This window comes from Acinonyx jubatus, chromosome E2 (genome assembly GCF_027475565.1).
Source record: "Acinonyx jubatus isolate Ajub_Pintada_27869175 chromosome E2, VMU_Ajub_asm_v1.0, whole genome shotgun sequence".
Classification (NCBI taxonomy): domain Eukaryota; kingdom Metazoa; phylum Chordata; class Mammalia; order Carnivora; family Felidae; genus Acinonyx; species Acinonyx jubatus.
In genome coordinates this window covers 54,956,560-54,974,369 of record NC_069396.1, presented here as the reverse complement: position 1 = coordinate 54,974,369, position 17,810 = coordinate 54,956,560, and the positions used below count along the sequence as shown (strand labels likewise).

The 17,810-nt window shown below is 45.9% G+C and overlaps 2 protein-coding genes across 3 annotated transcripts in view; one reads left to right on the top strand and one right to left on the bottom strand.

The window, feature by feature from the left end:
• Positions 1–13,241, bottom strand: part of LOC106973003 (zinc finger protein 665-like) — a 64,237-nt gene extending 50,996 nt beyond the window's left edge. For both annotated transcript variants that reach the window (XM_053210971.1, XM_015070052.3), the window contains exons 1-3: positions 13,186–13,241; positions 4,992–5,082; positions 3,332–3,458 (exon numbers count right to left, since the gene is read on the bottom strand). In XM_053210971.1, coding sequence (XP_053066946.1) covers positions 3,332–3,458; positions 4,992–5,006 — 142 coding nt within the window. In that variant the 5' untranslated portion in view covers positions 5,007–5,082; positions 13,186–13,241. The remainder of the gene's footprint in view (positions 1–3,331; positions 3,459–4,991; positions 5,083–13,185) is intronic.
• Positions 1–17,810, top strand: part of LOC106972991 (zinc finger protein 677-like) — a 433,591-nt gene that overhangs the window by 394,249 nt on the left and 21,532 nt on the right. The gene's annotated exons all lie outside the window — the stretch shown is intronic.

The following is a 17,810-nucleotide window of genomic DNA, read 5'->3' as shown; positions in this document are numbered from 1 at the left end:
TTAACAAGCAGTATAAGTCGGCGATGCTGCACTGTGCATACCAAAAAACCATCATCTGTAAGTCATAACGACAGTTAATAAAACATTCTAGTAACCTAGAGTAAAAGCAGGACTGAAATAATAAGCAACCACAATGATACAAAATTATAGTTTGTGGAATTCTCAACAAATCTCTCTTGAGAGAAAAAAAAAAAAAAAAAAAAGCAAGGGCTTCTATTCCAGAACCAGCATACAATATGAAAACTGGAATTTATGTTAAGACCACTCATTTTTGAAGTATCCAGTCAGGGAAATACTTAACATAATTGGAAAAAGAAGTCAGAAATCATAATTATGATTTTTTTTTTAAGTTATCTCTATGCCCAACAGGGAGTTCAAACTCACAACCTCAAGATCAAGAGTCACATGCTCTACTGACTGCACCAGGCAGGCACCCCATAAATCACAATTATGAGTTTCAGCCTGCACTTATGTAACAGCTAATCAATTCCCTATCTATGTAGTATTATTTAATTTTTTAGTTCACTGGCCACAAAGTATATGTAATAATGAGTTTGTGCATGAAAATCTTATTAATGAAGGCCAGATCAAACAATGTTTGGACAGAATTGTAGAATAAAAACATACGAAATATAGTGCAGGCTGCATGGCCTGAATGTTTGTGTCCACCCCAATATGATGGGGTTGGAGGTGGGGTCTTTGGCAGGTAACCAGGTCATGACGGTGCAGGGTCGCGAATGGGATTAGGGCCGTTACAAGAAGAGATATGAGAGCTTGCTGCCTTACTCTTTCCATCATGCAAGGACACGGCAAGAAGGCAGTGCTCTAAACCAGAAGAAGGCTCATCAGGAACTGAACTGACTAGCACCAAGATCTTGGACTTGCCAGACTCCGGAACTGTGAGAAATAAATTTCTATTAGTTAAGCCATCTGGTTTTGGTACTTGCTATGGCAGGCTGAGCCAAGGCACAGACAAAAGACCATCTGATCAAAATCATGACAGAAGGTTGCCGTATCTTACAAAAGTCAAGGAATTTCTGAGACTTTACTATAAAACACGGAATAGTTTTACAAATCAAAACCACAATGAGATACCACCCTACACCTGTCAGAATGGCTAACATTAACAACTCAGGCAACAACAGATGTTGGCGAGGATGCGAAGAGGATCTCTTTTGCACTGTTGGTGGCAATGCAAGCTGGTGCAGCCACTCTGGAAAACAGTATGGTGGTTCCTCGTAAAATTAAAAATAGAACTACCCTACGACCCAGCAATTGCACTACTAGGCATTTATCCACAGGATACAGATGTGCTGTTTCGAAGGGACACATGCACCCCCATGTTTATAGCAGCACTATCAACAATAGCCAAAGCACGGAAAGAGCCCAAATGTCCATCGATCGATGAATGGATAAAGAAGATGTGGTGTATGTATACACACACACACACACACACACACACACACAATGGAGTATTACTCAACAATCAAAAAGAATGAAATCTTGCCATTTGCAACTACGTGGATGGAACTGGAGGGTATTATGCTAAGTGAAATTAGTCAGAGAAAGACAAAAATCATATGCCTTCACTCATAGGAAGACTTTAAGAGACAAAACAGATGAACCTAAGGGAAGGGAAACAAAAATAATATAAAAACAGGGAGGGGGACAAAACAGAAGAGACTCATAAATATGGAGAACAAATTGAGGGTTACAGGAGGGTCTGTGGGAGAGGGAATGGGATAAATGGGTAAGGGGCATTAAGGAATGTACTCCTGAAATCATTGTTTCACTATATGCTAACTAATTTGGATGTAAATTTTAAAAAATTAAAAATAAAATTAAAAAAAAAAAAACACGGAGTATCTTAAGCCTTCTAATAGCGCTGACATGGCTAAAAGCCTTGAAGTACATCACCACCACTTTTTAAATAGGGACAGTAGGCACATGGGGTTTGTGTTTCTAACCCTTATTCATAGAGAAAGTAAGTATGAGAAACAGGATTTGACCTGGGCCTGCGGGTTCAGACAAAGTATGCTCATGCATAAACGCCTGCAAATCACAGTCAAGATCAGGAGCTTCAACATAAACACACTGAGGGAGACACCAGAGCTGTGTTGTGCTAACAGTGTTACCTAGCCACCCTGAGTACCCTGTCACCCCCGCAATAAGGATTTCTGTAATGTCCTGAAACAGCGAAACAGTGGATAAGCAGGGATCTTTCTTAACGTGGTAAGTAGTGTGGCTGGTGAGGGGGGCCTGCGGGAATCAGGGTGTTCAAGTTCTACACAATTCATAAGCTAGTAAGGAACGGTGTGGTCTATCCAGATCGAGGTACCGTGTGAGGGAAGGCCAGAAAGAAGGAAGGTCAGGAGCGGAGGGCAGGAGGTAATGAGCACATGAGAGAAGCGATGGTATTTGCCAATCCACGGAGGGGTAAATGTACCAGGGCAGTCAGAATTCCAACCTTGGGAAAAAAGAAGGGACTGACGTGGCAAACACCATCATGCTGTCCCACGATGGAATTATAGGAATTAACTGTAGGAATTATAGTGTGGGTGTGTGGCCAAAATATAAGACGGGTAATAGGGAGGGAGTGCGGAGACCAGGCAAGAAGCCATGCTTAGAAAACAGAGTAGGATGGGTGGCTGCTGAGGGGGGAGGCATAGGGGACATGGGGTAAGGTTGGTAAAAGGGGACAAAATTTCAGCCACGTGGTGAACAAGGTCCGCGGAGCTAACGTACCACATGGTGACTATAGTCGGTAATATCGTATAATTGAAATTTGCTAAGAGAATAGAACTTAAGTGTCCTCACCAAAAAATTTTTTAAAAAGTAAGTATGTGACGTAATGTGTGTTAATTAACTTGATTATGGAAATCCTTTCACAATGTATATGTATGTCAAATCACTACAGGGTACCCTTTCAAAATATTACAATTTTCTTTGCCAGTTATACCTCAGTAGAGCTAAAAAACAAAAAATTCATCCTCTGACTGCCTCCTCTAAATACTTACAGAACAGTTTACACGAGGATCTCAGTCTCTTGTAAGAACCAGTGAATCAACAGCACAGGGGGAGAAAAAAAAGGAATTGGGTATTTTAAGCTTTTCATAATGTTTTACGCATACTTAAGTTCTGGCAGCATGCCTGATTGAGTGTGCAAATCATCTGACAAAAGCGTAAGTGTGAAGTCCAGATGCCACGTCATGAGGCTTTTCGTATCGGAGGCAACAGGGCTTCAATCTCAGCAAGTAAGACAGGGGCTCCAAGGGGGAGAATGCAGACACACAAGGGCAGATCTCCACTTCTGGAGGGAAATTTTCCTCACCCAAGGAGACCAGGTTCCTGTAGTTCTCCAGCATCACGTCCCGGTACAAGGCCCTCTGAGCGGGGTCCAGGCACTCCCACTCCTCCTGAGAGAACTCTATGGCCACGTCCCTGAAGGTCAACCATCCCTGAAATGAGAACACATTTCACCAAGGAGCTACGGGGAGAGTTATCTGCACACAAAACAGGAAGACGAGAAATGTGTAAGGATCAATTCAGATGAAGTAGGTTTTCTTACAGATCTATGTAAGGTATTTCTGAGCAAGTTATGTGTCCCCAATTTTGGCTTATTACACGTTCCCGTAAGAGGTTAGGATGGCCTCTAAATCAATATGGCTTTTTTCATTTTTGTGGACAATATAAGAAATATAAAAACAGAAAATCAGGGGTGCCCGTTGGGAGCATGCGACTCTTGATTTTGGGGTTGTGAGTTTGAGCCCCACGTTGGGTGCAGAGATTACTAAAAAAAAAAAATAATATTATTAATAATAATAAACTTAAAAAAAAATAGGGCGCCTGGGTGGCTCAGTTGGTTAAACACCAGGCTTCAGCTCAGGTCATGATCTTGTAGTTCATGAGTTCGAACCCCACGTCAGGCTATGTGCTGACAGCTCAGAGCCTGGAGCCTCCTTTGGATTCTGTGTCTCCCTCTCTGTTCCTCCCCCATTTGTGCCCTCCCTCCCTCTCTCTCTCTCAAAAATAAATAAAGATTAAAAATTTTTTTTAAAAAATAGAAAATCAATACAAGGTTATCTAGAAGTGTTATCCATCATGTTGTGATACCTATCAATGTCACAATGAGTGATATTCAACATCTAGATGAGCAAAGGCATGAGTGTTATCTTCAGAGAAGACAACACCCATGATGGCTTTAGAGGAAGGCCACAGTGAGTAAAGGCTCTTGAAGACTTCCCACGTGCTAGCCATCATGCTAAATGCTTTCCACACACTAACTCCCATTGACATCGACATCACTCATCATAGACAGATCTGTTCCCATCTTACCGAGGAGACAACTGTGTCACACACATTCCCCGAAGCCTGCCCAAGGTCAAATGCTCTAAGAAATGGCAGAAAAAGCTCCAGAACCCAGATATTTAGGCTTTGGAACTGAACCTAAACAATGAAACATATATACCAGATAGCATGAAAAGAATGTTGAGAGGGGGATTCCTGAAACAATTAGAGACAAGTTTAAGGCTAACAGCATGGTCATTGCATCTGTCCATGCACACGCACACGCACATAAATGTCACTCTTGTGCTATTCAACTCATTAATGTGATAGTGTAGAAAACATGTAAAGCCATGCAAATACTTAAGATTTAACTTCAAAAATTCTTAAACAACTTATTTATGAAGTAATGATAATGTCTGTAAATACTACAGGCTTGTGCGTCCCGGCACACGTACACACACACACACACACACTCAAATTTACTGAAGTAAGAGGAGTCGACTCTCCACGACACAGAGGACCCTCCTCATAGGCTCCGGTCCCTGGGTCACGATGAGCTGGAATCTAAGTGCAGAGGAGAGGGACAGTGGGGGGAAGGCCTGGGGGAGTGTGGACAAACACTTCAGACTCAGACAAGGTTGGCAAGTCCAAGAAGGGCCTTGCAGGAATGAGAGACAGGAAATCGACCCAGGATATGACTTCACCTGACAGACGGCCATTCCCGACTCCTTTCCTTTGCTCTCCCTCCCTTTCCAGGATTCTTCCTCAGGCAGGATCAGGCTTGGGAATTCAATCCTAAGTGTCAAGAAAACGCAGCTTAATGCTTTGAGTCAGTCAGGGTCCTTCCCGTCCTGCAGCCTCACACGGGAAGGCCTCTCCGTGTGAAAACACGGGGGGTGCCCCGGGACGGCAGACTCCTCCAGAGGCCAGCAAGTGACCTTCCCACCCTTCTTCTTCAGAACCGGCTCCCGCCCTGGTGAAGCCCCCCGCACACGGCATCAGTGGGGACCTGGGTGGGACCTGACCCTCCCTGCAGATCACAGGCCCGCCCCGATCACACCCCACGCAGAGCGGGGGCCCCCTCACCTCTCCCTGGGTTAGGGGCTGATGTCAGCCTCAGACATGTAGCACCACAGCCTTGGTGCTCAGCGCTGGAGACACATCAGAAACCCCCCAGGCACTTTAACTAGGACTGAGATCAGGCCCTATCTCCCCTTGGCCATTTGAAGGGACTCTCCGGGAGGGGGTCCGAGAGGCTCCTCTGAGAAGGTGGCATCAGAACGAGGACCCAGGGGAGGGAGCGTGTTTGCCACCGGCCTCTGAGGGGCCACACAGTTCCAGGCAGAGGGACAGGCCCCAGAGGCCCTCAGGCAGGAGCAAGCCTGGCCCCAGGAGAGGGGGAGGCCTGCGTGGCAGCAGTGGGGTGAGGAGACCAGCAGGGGAGGAGGACAGACAGGGGCCTGGGGAGGCAGATCCGGAAGGGCGTGTCTTCTAACATTTGCACCCTACCTTTTTTTTTTTTTTTTTAGTTTTTTTAATGTTGATTTATTTTTTTGGAGAGAGGGAGAGAGCACCCACCAGTGGGGGGAGGAGCAGAGAGAGAGAGAGAGGGAGAGAGAGAGACACCCAAGCAGGCTCTGCACTGTCAGCACAAAGGCCAATGCAGGGCGCGAACCCATGAACCCACGAACCGCGAGATCATGACCTGAGCCAAAATCAAGAGTCAGACACTTAACCAACTGCGTGTCTTCCAACATTTGCCCCCCATGTCTTGAAAGAAATGATATGTTCCTCCTCTCATTTGAAGCAAACATCAGCTTTTTTTCATCGTACACAAATATTTACAAATAATGTAGTATCTCATATTTAGAATTATGCCAAGCTGTTCACTAAGCCCCAGGAAGCAGAGGGTTGCCCTTAACCAAAATGTGGAGGGTGCAGGGGGAGGGTGACTGGGGGAGGTCGAGTCAGTTCTGGACAAGTTAAGATGGATGTGCCCCAGACGTCCTAGCAGAGATGTCAAGGCAGCTGGACACGGGATGGAGTCCAGGGCAGAAGTCTGGTGGAAGTGGAAACCAGGAGACATGCAGGTGGTGCTGAGAACCAGATGAAGTGATAAGGAAAGGCAGGGGTGTAGCCAGAGAGAAGAGGTTCAAGGACTCAGCTGCGGGGTGCCCCACACTCGGAGACCAGGGAGTTCAGCAGACACCAGCAGGGAAGCTAAGAGGTGACCAGTGATCGGGGAAACCAACAGGTAAATAGGGCAGTAAAGCTTAGCGAGATGTCCTCAAACTAAGAAAAAAAGTGTGTCGAGGAAGAGGGAGTGGTCACATGTGCCACCTGCCCCTGACAGGAAAAGCAAAATAAAGACAGGACATTCAATCCTGGACTGAGAAATGGGGTCGCTGTGGCTCTGAAAGACAAAGTCTCAGGGGCACGGTAGCTGTTGAAAGCTTGACCAGATGGGGTTCACGAGACGAGTGGAGACCAGATTTGAAGACAGTGAAGACAGTGGAAGCAGGCTTTTAGGGTCTTGTGTCCTGAAAGGGAGCACGGGGTGGGATGTGCATTAAGGAGGCCACTTGTTGTGCTGAGCACTGGGTGTCGTATGTAGGTGATGAATCACTGCATTCTGCTCCTGAAACTAATATTACGCTGTATGTTAACAAACTACAATTTAAATAAAAACTTGAAACATGAAAAAAAAAAATGAAAGGGAGTAAGGAAGAGAAGGGCTTACCAGAGGGGAAATTAGTTAATAGAGAATGTTTTGTTATTTAAAACAATTTTTTTAAGTTTATTTGAAGGGAGGGAGGGAGGGAGAACGAGCGAGAGAGAGCACATGAGCAGGGAGGGGCTGGGAGAGAGGGAGAGAAAGAGAAGCCCAAGAAGGTTCTGTACGGTCAGCGCAGACCCCAATGTGGGGTTCGAGATCACGACCTAAGCCGAAGTTGGACGCTTAACCGACTGAGCCACCCAGACGCCCTGAGAATGTTTGGGTTTAAAGATTCAACGAGACAGTGAATAAAAGGCTTTGGGGGGAGGTGTGCACGTGCGTGTGGAAGACGGGCGAAACCACCATCTGCGTGTGCTGAATGAAATTATTTCCTGACATGTACAAACTCGAGATGGAGTGGAGGAAGGATCCCATCCGGTCCTGAGGCAGTGGGTGGGGCTGGCGACCGGGGAACAGTCTGGCTCAGCAACACACAAAACGACGGTGGTGCAACCTCTTGCATGGCCTTCATTTGGGGGCACTGAAATGCGCAGGGGTATTGTTTGCCCTTGGAACAGTCTTCATCGTGAGGGACAGAGCAGCTGACCAGGTGCAGGGGAGGCACAGAAAGCCAAATCCAGCACGCCTGGCTGACTCAGTCAGTAGAACATGCGAGTCTTGATCTTGGTTGGGGTCGTGAGTTCGAGCCTCACATTGGGTGTCGAGATTAAAGAAAAAGTCAAGAGTCCTTCACTCAGACCACTCTCCTACCTGTCAACAGATGTCTACAAGGATGCATGAGCCCCCATGAGACCCCAATATCTTCTTAAACATTCAAAATTCTCACTTAGATCTTCCAAAATGCATCTGAATCCTTCTTGACTTGCAACACAGAATAATCCAGAAGGTTCTCTGAGACCTTCCCTCCAAATCCTGTGTCAGACGATGATTCTTGCACAGACTCCACACAGGTTACTGTGTGGAACAGATGCTGGGGGGCACCTCCCAGATTCCCCCAACCCCTAGGACCGAGGCACCATGAGCTGCGGCCAGAGCTCCCTGTGGCTCGAACATCAGAGGGGAACATGCCTCTGCCTAATCCCTCTCCTTTCGTGTCTCCTCAAGTGTCATCAAGTTTCCCAATTAAACCCCAGCTGGCAAATCTCAGCCTTAGCATCTGGGTTCGGGGGAACCTGGGCCACGACAACGGCTCCCCAAACGGACCCATGCAGCCCCACAACCACCCACAAACCACTTCCAGGCGCTCCCGCGGGAACCGAGACACCCCTTCCCAACAGGTCCACACACCCCTCACCCCACAGCCATGCCCGGGACACGCGCACACACGTTCACTGGGCCACCTGGGGGCCCACACTTGCTTCTGCTTCCCTCCCGCCTCACTTCCATTTTCCCCATCTTCCCACCTCTCCTCCACATGCGCCTGAGCAAACTGGGCCAAGAGGCACGGGCACCACACCAGTAACGGACACAAGTGCAGAGTGAAGGACACCGGGTCTTCAGTATGGACACCAACAAGGTGGCCCCACCAGGGAACACTTGTGAGCAAGTGAGGACAACAGGGAGTCCAGTTGAAAAACAGTCAAAGGTTGGCCGGATCCAGTGCGGTGGGACGCAAGAGACAGAGAGGCCCCAGATCTCTTCCCAGAGGCCACCAGGTCTCCCGTCCCCATTCACAGCAAGTTGCAAGAACCTCTAGTTCTTCGTGGTGCCTATTTTATGTCCCCTGAGGCTCCTGACCTCGTCCTCACCCTTCCCGAAGGGAAACTGAGACTCTTGACTCTAAGCAGATAACTGCTGGAAGCCAAGCCCCCGCCCAGGATGCAGCCGGTCCCTGGTGACGTGCACAGCCCGGGCCACCTGGGAGCTGGTGAAGGGCAGTGACGCAGCAGGTGAACACGTGGGGACCCCTGGTCTGTAGGGCCTTCCAGGCCCCGGTTCGTCCTTCTGCTCTTGAGTAAATAAGCAGCCATAGGAGATTTCGATCCATTAACTGAAATTCCCAGAACAAATACTGGCATGAGCATCACCACCTGCCCGGCCTCCTTGGTCTTCCCCGAGGACTACTCAGCTCTACCACAGGCCCGGCAGCTCAACCCAAGCCCAAAGTGAGGTGCAGCTGCCAGCCTGGGAAGGAGGGACTTCGTGCTCCCTCCAGCTGAGACAAAACAGGAAAGACTCAATGGAGACGATTCAACCTGCATAACACGACAGATGGCTGGGGAAGGGCACTTGAAGTGTTGGGCTGGAGAGCCATCTCTGAGCCTAAACCTGAAGGAGAAAGGGCCAGAGCTGACATGGTTTAGGGACATCAGGTCAGAGCAGGGATGAGGACCTGTGACAGAAAAGGCTGGTGTTTGGGAACAGAGGAAAGGCACAGCGAGATGTGAGGAGAGGGTAAGGTCCCAGGACGAGGCTGGAGACACTGGCAGGGCCTGACGATTCGGGCTGTGCAGCCACAGTGAGTCTGTATTCTGTCCTGGTGACGATGGAGCCAGCAGAGGGTTCGATGCCAGGGAGGGACATACTCTGCCGAGAGAGTCACCCCTGCTGCAGAGAGATGGTCTGTGACTCAGAGTCTGCGTCTCTGCCTCCATCCTAGTGTTCTGTGTTTCATTTTTGGAGGACGGGGACCCATTTACAATTCTACTGACATCTGGGCACTCTGTCCAAGAACTGCCACACGAGATATGCATTGTATTCTGCCAATGAATTCAGGGCTCAGCGTTGCTCAAATTCAGTGTCTGTCTAGTCCGTCATCTCCATGTTGAGCTGGGCTCACTGAGGCCCACAAGGGAGTCATTCCACCAAGTTATCCTGAGAAGGTCTGCGTTGAGTAAGCAAAACTGGGTACAACTGAATTCTGATAGGGTGGCCTGAAGGGCCCAGTGGGCAGAGTTTGCCCACATCACTCTTCTCTCTTAAAAATTCCAGGACCATCTTTCACATGTCTGGGCTAAGGAAACTTCCATTTCTTTTCCTTTATTTTTTTTCTTTTTAAATAATCTCTAAGCCCAGTGTTAGGCTTGAACTCATGACCCTGAGATCAAGAGTCGCACGCTAGGAGCACTTAGGTGGTTCGGTTGGTTAAGTGTCTGACTTCAACTCAGGTCATGATCTCAACGTTCGTAAGTTCGAGCCCTGTGTCGGGGCTCTGTGCTGACAGCTCAGAGCCTGGAGCCTGCTTCTGTGTCTCCCTCTCTCTCTGCCCCTCACCTGCTCGTGCTGTCTCTTTTGGTCTCTCAAAAATGAATAAAAACATTTAAAAAAAAATTAAAAAGAATCACACGCTCTACCAAATGAGCCAGTGAGGCGCCCTTAGGAAACTTTTATCTCAAGGTATAATCGCTGTGTGCTCAGGCACTAAACTCCTCTTATCCAGAACATCACACTAAAACATTTACAAAATTCAGAACTTTGAACACATAATGAATTCCTGCTGTAAACACTGCAAGGCAGCCACCTATAGAAACAAGACACGAATTTCCTCATCAGGAACAGATGGGCTCTGTTAGGTGACCTTTCCAAGTAAATCAGCCCATTCTTCAATATTTGCAAAAAGCAGGCAAGAGGAACTTGAGGGGAATATCTATTCGGTAGCTCATGGCCCACTGTTTCAAAAGATCACATAAAAGGTAAGAAAACTGAATATTAAAGTGACAGCTTAAACCAGGTTTCGACTTACATAAGAGATTACTGACATGTTTACGAAGTACACACTGGAAGAGTCTAAAATTATACTAGATACTAAAGGAAGTTCTCAATATACATGACAGAGAGCTTACAGACCTGTCTGAACCACACAATGAACTTAAAAAAGAAAAGTTAAAAAAAAATTTTTTTTTTAAACAATGAAGTATGAGACCAAAATTTTTAAAAATGGCAAGGTCATGCTTAGAAAAGAATGCCAGAAACTGTTTATAGGATGCCTTCAAAGCTCACTTCAGAAGTTAATTATTTATAGGAAAGTATAAAGATGTATTTCAAGCTTCAAAAAGGAAAATGATGTAAATATAAGCGAATCAGGAAGAAAAAAGTAAAATCCATTACAAAGAAGCAACAGTTTTCAGTTTTCATGTTCCATAAAAAGGCAGCGTGTGATGATGGCCATTTCTTGCCCCACTTCTATCCTCGGAGCCCAGGCAAAGGGAAGAGGGTGACCCATGACTGAATGAAGTCTCTGCCTTCCTGGCTGAACAGGGATTGCAAATAGAAGGTATACTCTGAAGCAAATAATTATAAGATGCACAGGCTTTTTAGAAAGGAGTTTTGCAATCCTCACCCTTATCTGCATAATTTATTCTAATTTTAAGTGTATTATATTATAAAGCCATACGTAACGTAACATACTTCATCATCCATATCCAACCAATATTTATCTCTCCCCCAGCCCCTTTTCTTTTTTTTTGGTTTGCTTTTCCATTTTCCCCTTGGGTTTCTGCTCATTCTGTTCCCCTCTCCTGTCCCGCCGTTTCTCTCCTCTGGGTTTCTTCTTGCACACTTGTTCTGACCCATTATGTAACCTGTTCCCCTTCTTGTTGCTTTCTCCCCAGTCTTTCTGATTATCCCCAATCTTCATGCATTTCTCTTTCCTCCCCAGCTCGCATCTGCTCTCCCAGTTAAGTGTGCTCTTTCCCTGCTACTCTCCCTCTGTCCCCACTCTCTGGCACCCCCAGCTTGCTGGGCTTCCTCCCGGCTGTTTCTCCCAAGTCTGTTTCTCCCTCCGTTCCTCTGGTCTCCTCCCATTGGCCCCTTCTTTCCTCTCAGCACCACATCGCGCAGGCTGCCAGGACTCCAACTCTTTCAACCTCTCCCTTGGCTCCAAGTGAAGTGCCTTCCCCTTTGTTACCCACGCTCCTGTGGCCCCTCTCTACATTTTGCTCCCCATCATCCCTCTGGAGATTTCCTTTTTACTCTAAATTTCTCAACCTTTTCTCCCACTGCTGCTACTTTGCCATCTGCTTCTGGTTCTCCCTCATTCATTTTTCTGTAATTCTCTCGGTAGGTCTTGTGAAAATAAATAAGGAAACCTCATTTAAAGTGGAGTAGGGAAACCCTGAAGTGGGAGCTCTCTGGCAAGTACCACTCCCGGTAGCCTGCTTAACCAGCAGGAAGAACGAACAGAATTACTTCAACAAGGGAGGTCCTTTTTCACACGGGAATTTCATCTCCTGCTTGTAAGAAAATAAAGGAAGATCCCTTCCTGCCCCACCAACAGACGCACTGACCACCACTTGCAGCCACTGAAAAACCGCCACAACCTTCAACTCTTGTTCTTCTCCAATGAACTTCCGTTTAAAACTCCCCCCGGGGGCGCCTGGGCGGCTCAGTCAATTAAGCCTCCGACTCCTCGATTTCAGCTCAGGTCATGATCTCGCAGTTCCTAAGTGTGAGCCCTTCATCAGGTTCTGTGCTGACAACACGGAGCCCGCTTGGGATTCTCGGTCTCCCTCTCTGCTCGTCCCCCGCTCGTGCTCTCGCGCACGTGCTCTCTCTTCAAAAAAATAAATAAAAAACAAAAAACCCTCCCCAATTTCCTCCTAAAAATAAGAGCTGACCTTCCCTTTCTCTCCCAACTTGCCAATAATTCACCACTCCATGCATGTCCCGAACTGCAATTCCTCTGCTTCTTCCAGAATAAAATCATTTTGCTGGTAAAATAACTGACTTTTGTTTTTAAGATGGGCAGTCCCCCTCCTCCGGATTCCTCTCACCCAGAAGTGGGGTGTAACAGGATGCCCACCTCCCACAAAAACACATTATCCAGCGCCGGGTGCACGGTCTGTCTCAAGACAGGCCCTTTCTAGTCCTCCCCAGCACAAGGTGAGGCCTGGGGAACTAAGAGTAGCCGGCTGAGAAAGACGCGAGGTGAGAGGAAGTGAGCGTGCCTCTGGAGAGGGCTGAGCTCTCCAGAATCTCAGGACGCAGGTAAGGACCAGCCTCTACCGAGGGGGCGGCCCGGCGCTGCCCTCTAGGGGCAGAGAGCAGCGAACATCCACCTCGCGAATTCCAAACAAAAAGGGAAGCCCCCGGCCTCCCACGGAGACGTCTGAATTTACTCGGACTGGAGGAGGTGGTGCGGAGATTTTAGCGGCCCCCAGACCCCGGGGACAGAGGAGGGGAGACTGCGAGGCGCAGGTTTAAACAAGAAAGACGAAACTCACACTCCACAGACTGGCCACCGCTCCACGAAACCCGCTTCCGGGTCTGCAGGCAACCGCGCGCGCGCAAAAGGAAGAGGCGGGGCCTGTGCGGGGCGCAGAGCGAAGCCCGGCTGGCGTAAGGTTGGCGGGAGAGGGAGGCGGGGTCTCAGGGACTGGCGGTAACCATAGATACGAGGCGCGCGGAGAGGACAGGCGTGGGCGGGGCCGACTCCAGCGCGGGATCTGGGATTCCCTCCCGGATTTTCGGGGCTTGGGAGTGCTAGAGTCAGCCTGGCCTTTATCCTGGGAAGCGGCACTTTCTATTTCAAGTTAACGTTTCAAACAATTTTAAGGTAAAAGCTTAGAGTTTTGTGGGCGCCACTTATGTTGGAAAGTCAGATGTTTTCCTCTTCACAGCTGAAAACGATTCAAGTCAAAAGCCACGAGTCCCGCCAGAGAGGATGAAGCAACTCAGTGATCTTGGGAGCTGGGACCTTGGTGCAGGGTGGATGTGGGCGGTGGCTGGAGCCTGGAACACTGTTGCAATTAAAGTTAAGTTAAACAACTTAACTGCAAATGGATGCAAACTGGAATGTGAAATGCAGATTCTGCCTGGGCGGAATGTGCAATTTCACAAGTGCACCCAGACCATCATTTCCGTTTATACTCCCCATTCACCTCGGAGTCAGACTCAACCCTGTGCTGTGTTCCAGAGAGTTACCCAGGGACAAGACCTGAGGTGTAGGGCTTGGAGGGCTAAGGCATGTGATAATTTATTACTTTTAAAAAAGCAATAACTTTAAAACAAAGATTAAATTACATCGCTCTTTTTATACTTACTATATTGTTCCACACTTGAGATAATTATACTCAAATGCATTCGAGATAAACGTTGTTGACATCACAATATGGTTAAGTCAATTTCTAAATATAACGTAATTTCAAATTCACTTTACTATCACTCTGAAGGTGGTTAAAAAGCATGTTTGCTTTTTTTTTTTTTTTTTAATCTAAACGTGGTAGTGGGTCACCTGGTTGGTTCAGCTGGTAGGGCATGCAACTCTTGATTTTGTGGTGGTGAGTTTTAGCCCCGTGTTGGGTGAAGGGTTACTTTTAAAAAATTGTAGTATATTTCAGTTGTTTTCTTTGTTTTCTATTTCTCAATGTTCTGGCAGATGTGGATAACAAAGCCTGTACACTATATAGTCCTTAAAAGACATTTCAATTTACTTTCACCTAAAAAATAATTAATTTTGCAATATATCTAAGGGTATTTTTAGGGTTTTATTTAAACCCTACAAAAAGCAAAACTGGATTTTCAAATTTTCAATAGCCTTGTTTTTGCCCTCAATAATTTTTATGGCAATATCTGTGAATTAACATCTATCATGAAATAAGTGATTCTCTTACATCCCTAGATGTGGAAGATTTCACCACAGAAATGGTAACCAATTGAAATATGATAATGTTTAGATAGGAAATTAGCATATTTAAAATATTTTCAGGTAAAATGAAAATATCCTGGCATGACCCCAACGTGGATACATGATGATATGATGATATATTAGTACATTAAAAAATATATGGTATCTGGGAGGGATTTTTTTTAAGATTTAATTTCTTTAAGTTTATTTATTTATTTTGAGAGAGAGAGCACAAGTGGGAGAGGAAGGGGCAGAGAGAGAGGGAGAAAGAATCCCAAGCAGTCCCTGGACCATCAGTGCAGAGCCTGATGTGGGACTCCATCTCACGAACCACGAAATCATGACCTGAGCCGAAACCAAGAGTTGGATGCTTAACGGACTAAGCCACCCAGGCATCCCAAGATTTGAGTTTTTTAAAGTAATATTTACACCCAGTGTGGGGCTTGAATTCACAAACCAGAGACCAAGAGTCATACAGCTCCATCGACTGAGCCCCTGGGAGAGATTTTGAGATCTTTAAAAGGTGGATTATTCTGTGATGTGATATGGTAACTAGTCATTGAAGGGCATTAGAATATGCCATCCCCAAATACACCCTTTTGCTGTAAGGATTATGTTGAGCTGCTTATTTTGAGAAACAGGAGACACAGAAGAAGCTCAGAACAGAGTGGAAGTTACCCTTTCATAAGGGGAATTACTTTTAAAGGAAATCTCTACTTGTAAAGGGTGTCTCCTCTATAGAGGAAGAGAAGGATGGCCCTACACAAAAATGTGATCAGAAGCGTAACAAACTTAATCCTTGTTTACCCAGCTTTCTTGGATAAACTCTTCATAGCTGGCGTTGCCCCATATTTCTTTTGTCTTTAGCTGAAGGTCGTATTTAAGCAGGTGGCTGAGGCTACTTGGGGAGTTACTCATTTTTCCCTGTGTCTCTCCCATGTATAGAGGAAGTATACGTGTTACTGAACATCTTTTTTCCCCTGTTAATCTATCTTTTATTACAGGGGTCTCAGCCAAGAGCTCAGAAGAGTAGATGGAAATTATTTTTCCTTGCTTATACTGTGTTGACAAGAAAGAAGTTTCAGTATGGACTTCCATAATCCCAAGCAAATAAATGAGTTTACAGTGGAACATTTCATTAAACCCATAACAATAGAGAAGTTAATAATAGGTGAGAGTCATGAATCTATTTGTTTATGAGGAGTTTTATTGCTTGTAAAATTGTCAAGAGAGCAAAATAAGTATATTTGCAAGAAGTTACAAAGGATATTTCCTCATCCACAGGAAGGTTTTGACATGTCTCCCTGTGATGTCACTTAAAAACAGATACCACTTGGGGTACCTGGGTGGCTCAGTCAGTTAAGCATCCAGCTCTTGATTTCTGCTCAGGTCATGGTCTCACAGTCACGAGATCAAGCCCTGAGTCAGGACTCTGCGCTGAGCATCAAGTCTGCTTAGATTCTCTCTCTTTCTCTTTTCCTCTGCCCCTCCCCCACTTGCACGTGCACACGCGCACGCTCTGTCTCTCTCTCTGTCTCTCAAAAAATAAATAAATAAAACCAGATGCCATTTATTAAAGATTCAAAAATGTGAAAAACACAGGAACTAATTTGACCTGATGAACATATATTAAACCTGGTAACACAAAAATAGAGAATAAATATTTCTTGACATAGATGAATCAACTAAGGGGCTCCTGGGTGGCTCAGTCAGTTGAGCGTCTAACTTCGGGTCAGGTCATGATCTTGCGGTTTGTGGGTTCAAGCCCCGTGTCGGGCTCTGTGCTGACAGCTCAAAGCCTGGAGCCTGCTTCAGATTCTGTGTCTCCCTCTCTCTGTCCCCCCCTTCACACTCTGTTTCTCTCTCCTTCAAAAATAAATAAACATTAAAAACATTTTTTAAAAAAATATGAATCAACTGAAATATTTACCACTGCCAAATTTAAAAAAAAACAAACTTAGGTAAGGACAGGTTTTACTTGAGACAATTATTATATTAGAATGTTCCAACCACATGATCTGCGAATGTCTCCAAAGCCAGACAGAGAAGAGATTTTATTTCAAGGTGGAAACAGGTCTAGGAAACACACACACACACACACACACACACACACACACACACACACACAGGTATAGGAGAATGGATGAGCATGTGGCAAGACCTATAAATGATCAGAGAATGTTTTACCTTGAAGTTGCTTACTCTTAGGAGGGTCTGTTATAATGGTGGGGTTATTAGGAATTATAATGCTCAAGAGAGGTCTAAATTCTGAGTTTTGGGGAAGGAGAGAAGCTTTTCTTAAAGTTTTATTTTATTTTTTAATTTAAAAAAAATTATTTTTGAGAGACAGAGAGAGACAGAGTATGAGCAGGGGAGGGGCAGAGAGAGAGGGAGACACAGAATCTGAAGCAGGCTACAGGCTCTGAGCTGTCAGCACAGAGCCCGACGCGGGGCCCAAACTCACAAACCGTGAGATCATGACCTGAGCCGAAACTGGATGCTCAACCAAATGAGCCACCCAGGCACCCCTCTTAAAGTTTTATTTATTTAAGTAATCTCTACACCCCATATGGGGCTCAAACTTATGACCCCAAGATCAAGAGTCACATCTCTTCTGACTGAGCCAGTCAGGCACCTCAAGGGAAGGAGAGATGCTTAAGTAAAGTTTGGTTAGGTCATATTAACAAGCATTGTTCTGTAGGAGGGGAAAATTCTCTTTCCTCTTGGGTTTCTGGCTTGGCTTAAGAATTAAACTGACCTAAGACAAATTCACAGGAGAAAAGCATACACATTTTGTTGAATTTATACATGTACCCTGGAGCCTGCACAAGAGAATGAAGACCCAAAGAAGTAGAGTGGGAAGATTTTATACCTTTTAGACAAAATTCAGTAAATTTGTAAAGAATTGGCAAGACACAGAGATTTGGGCTAGTTGGTAAAGAAGTAACTAGGAAGATAAGGATCAGTTTAACAAGATTTGTCCGTATAGATATCTTGGACCCCAATTCTCTATCTCTGGTAATAGGAATGTCTTCCTCCTGGTACAGGGAGGGTGACGTTCACATGAGAGGGCGATCTACTTTCAGGAAAACAATGAAAGGTCAGAGTGTTTCTTATATTAGCTGTTCAAGTGTTCTTAATTCAAAATAATCAGTATGCCAAAGTGGCATATTTTGGACTGACAGATGCTGGTTTCCTTCAGTTCCTATTGATAAGTGGGTA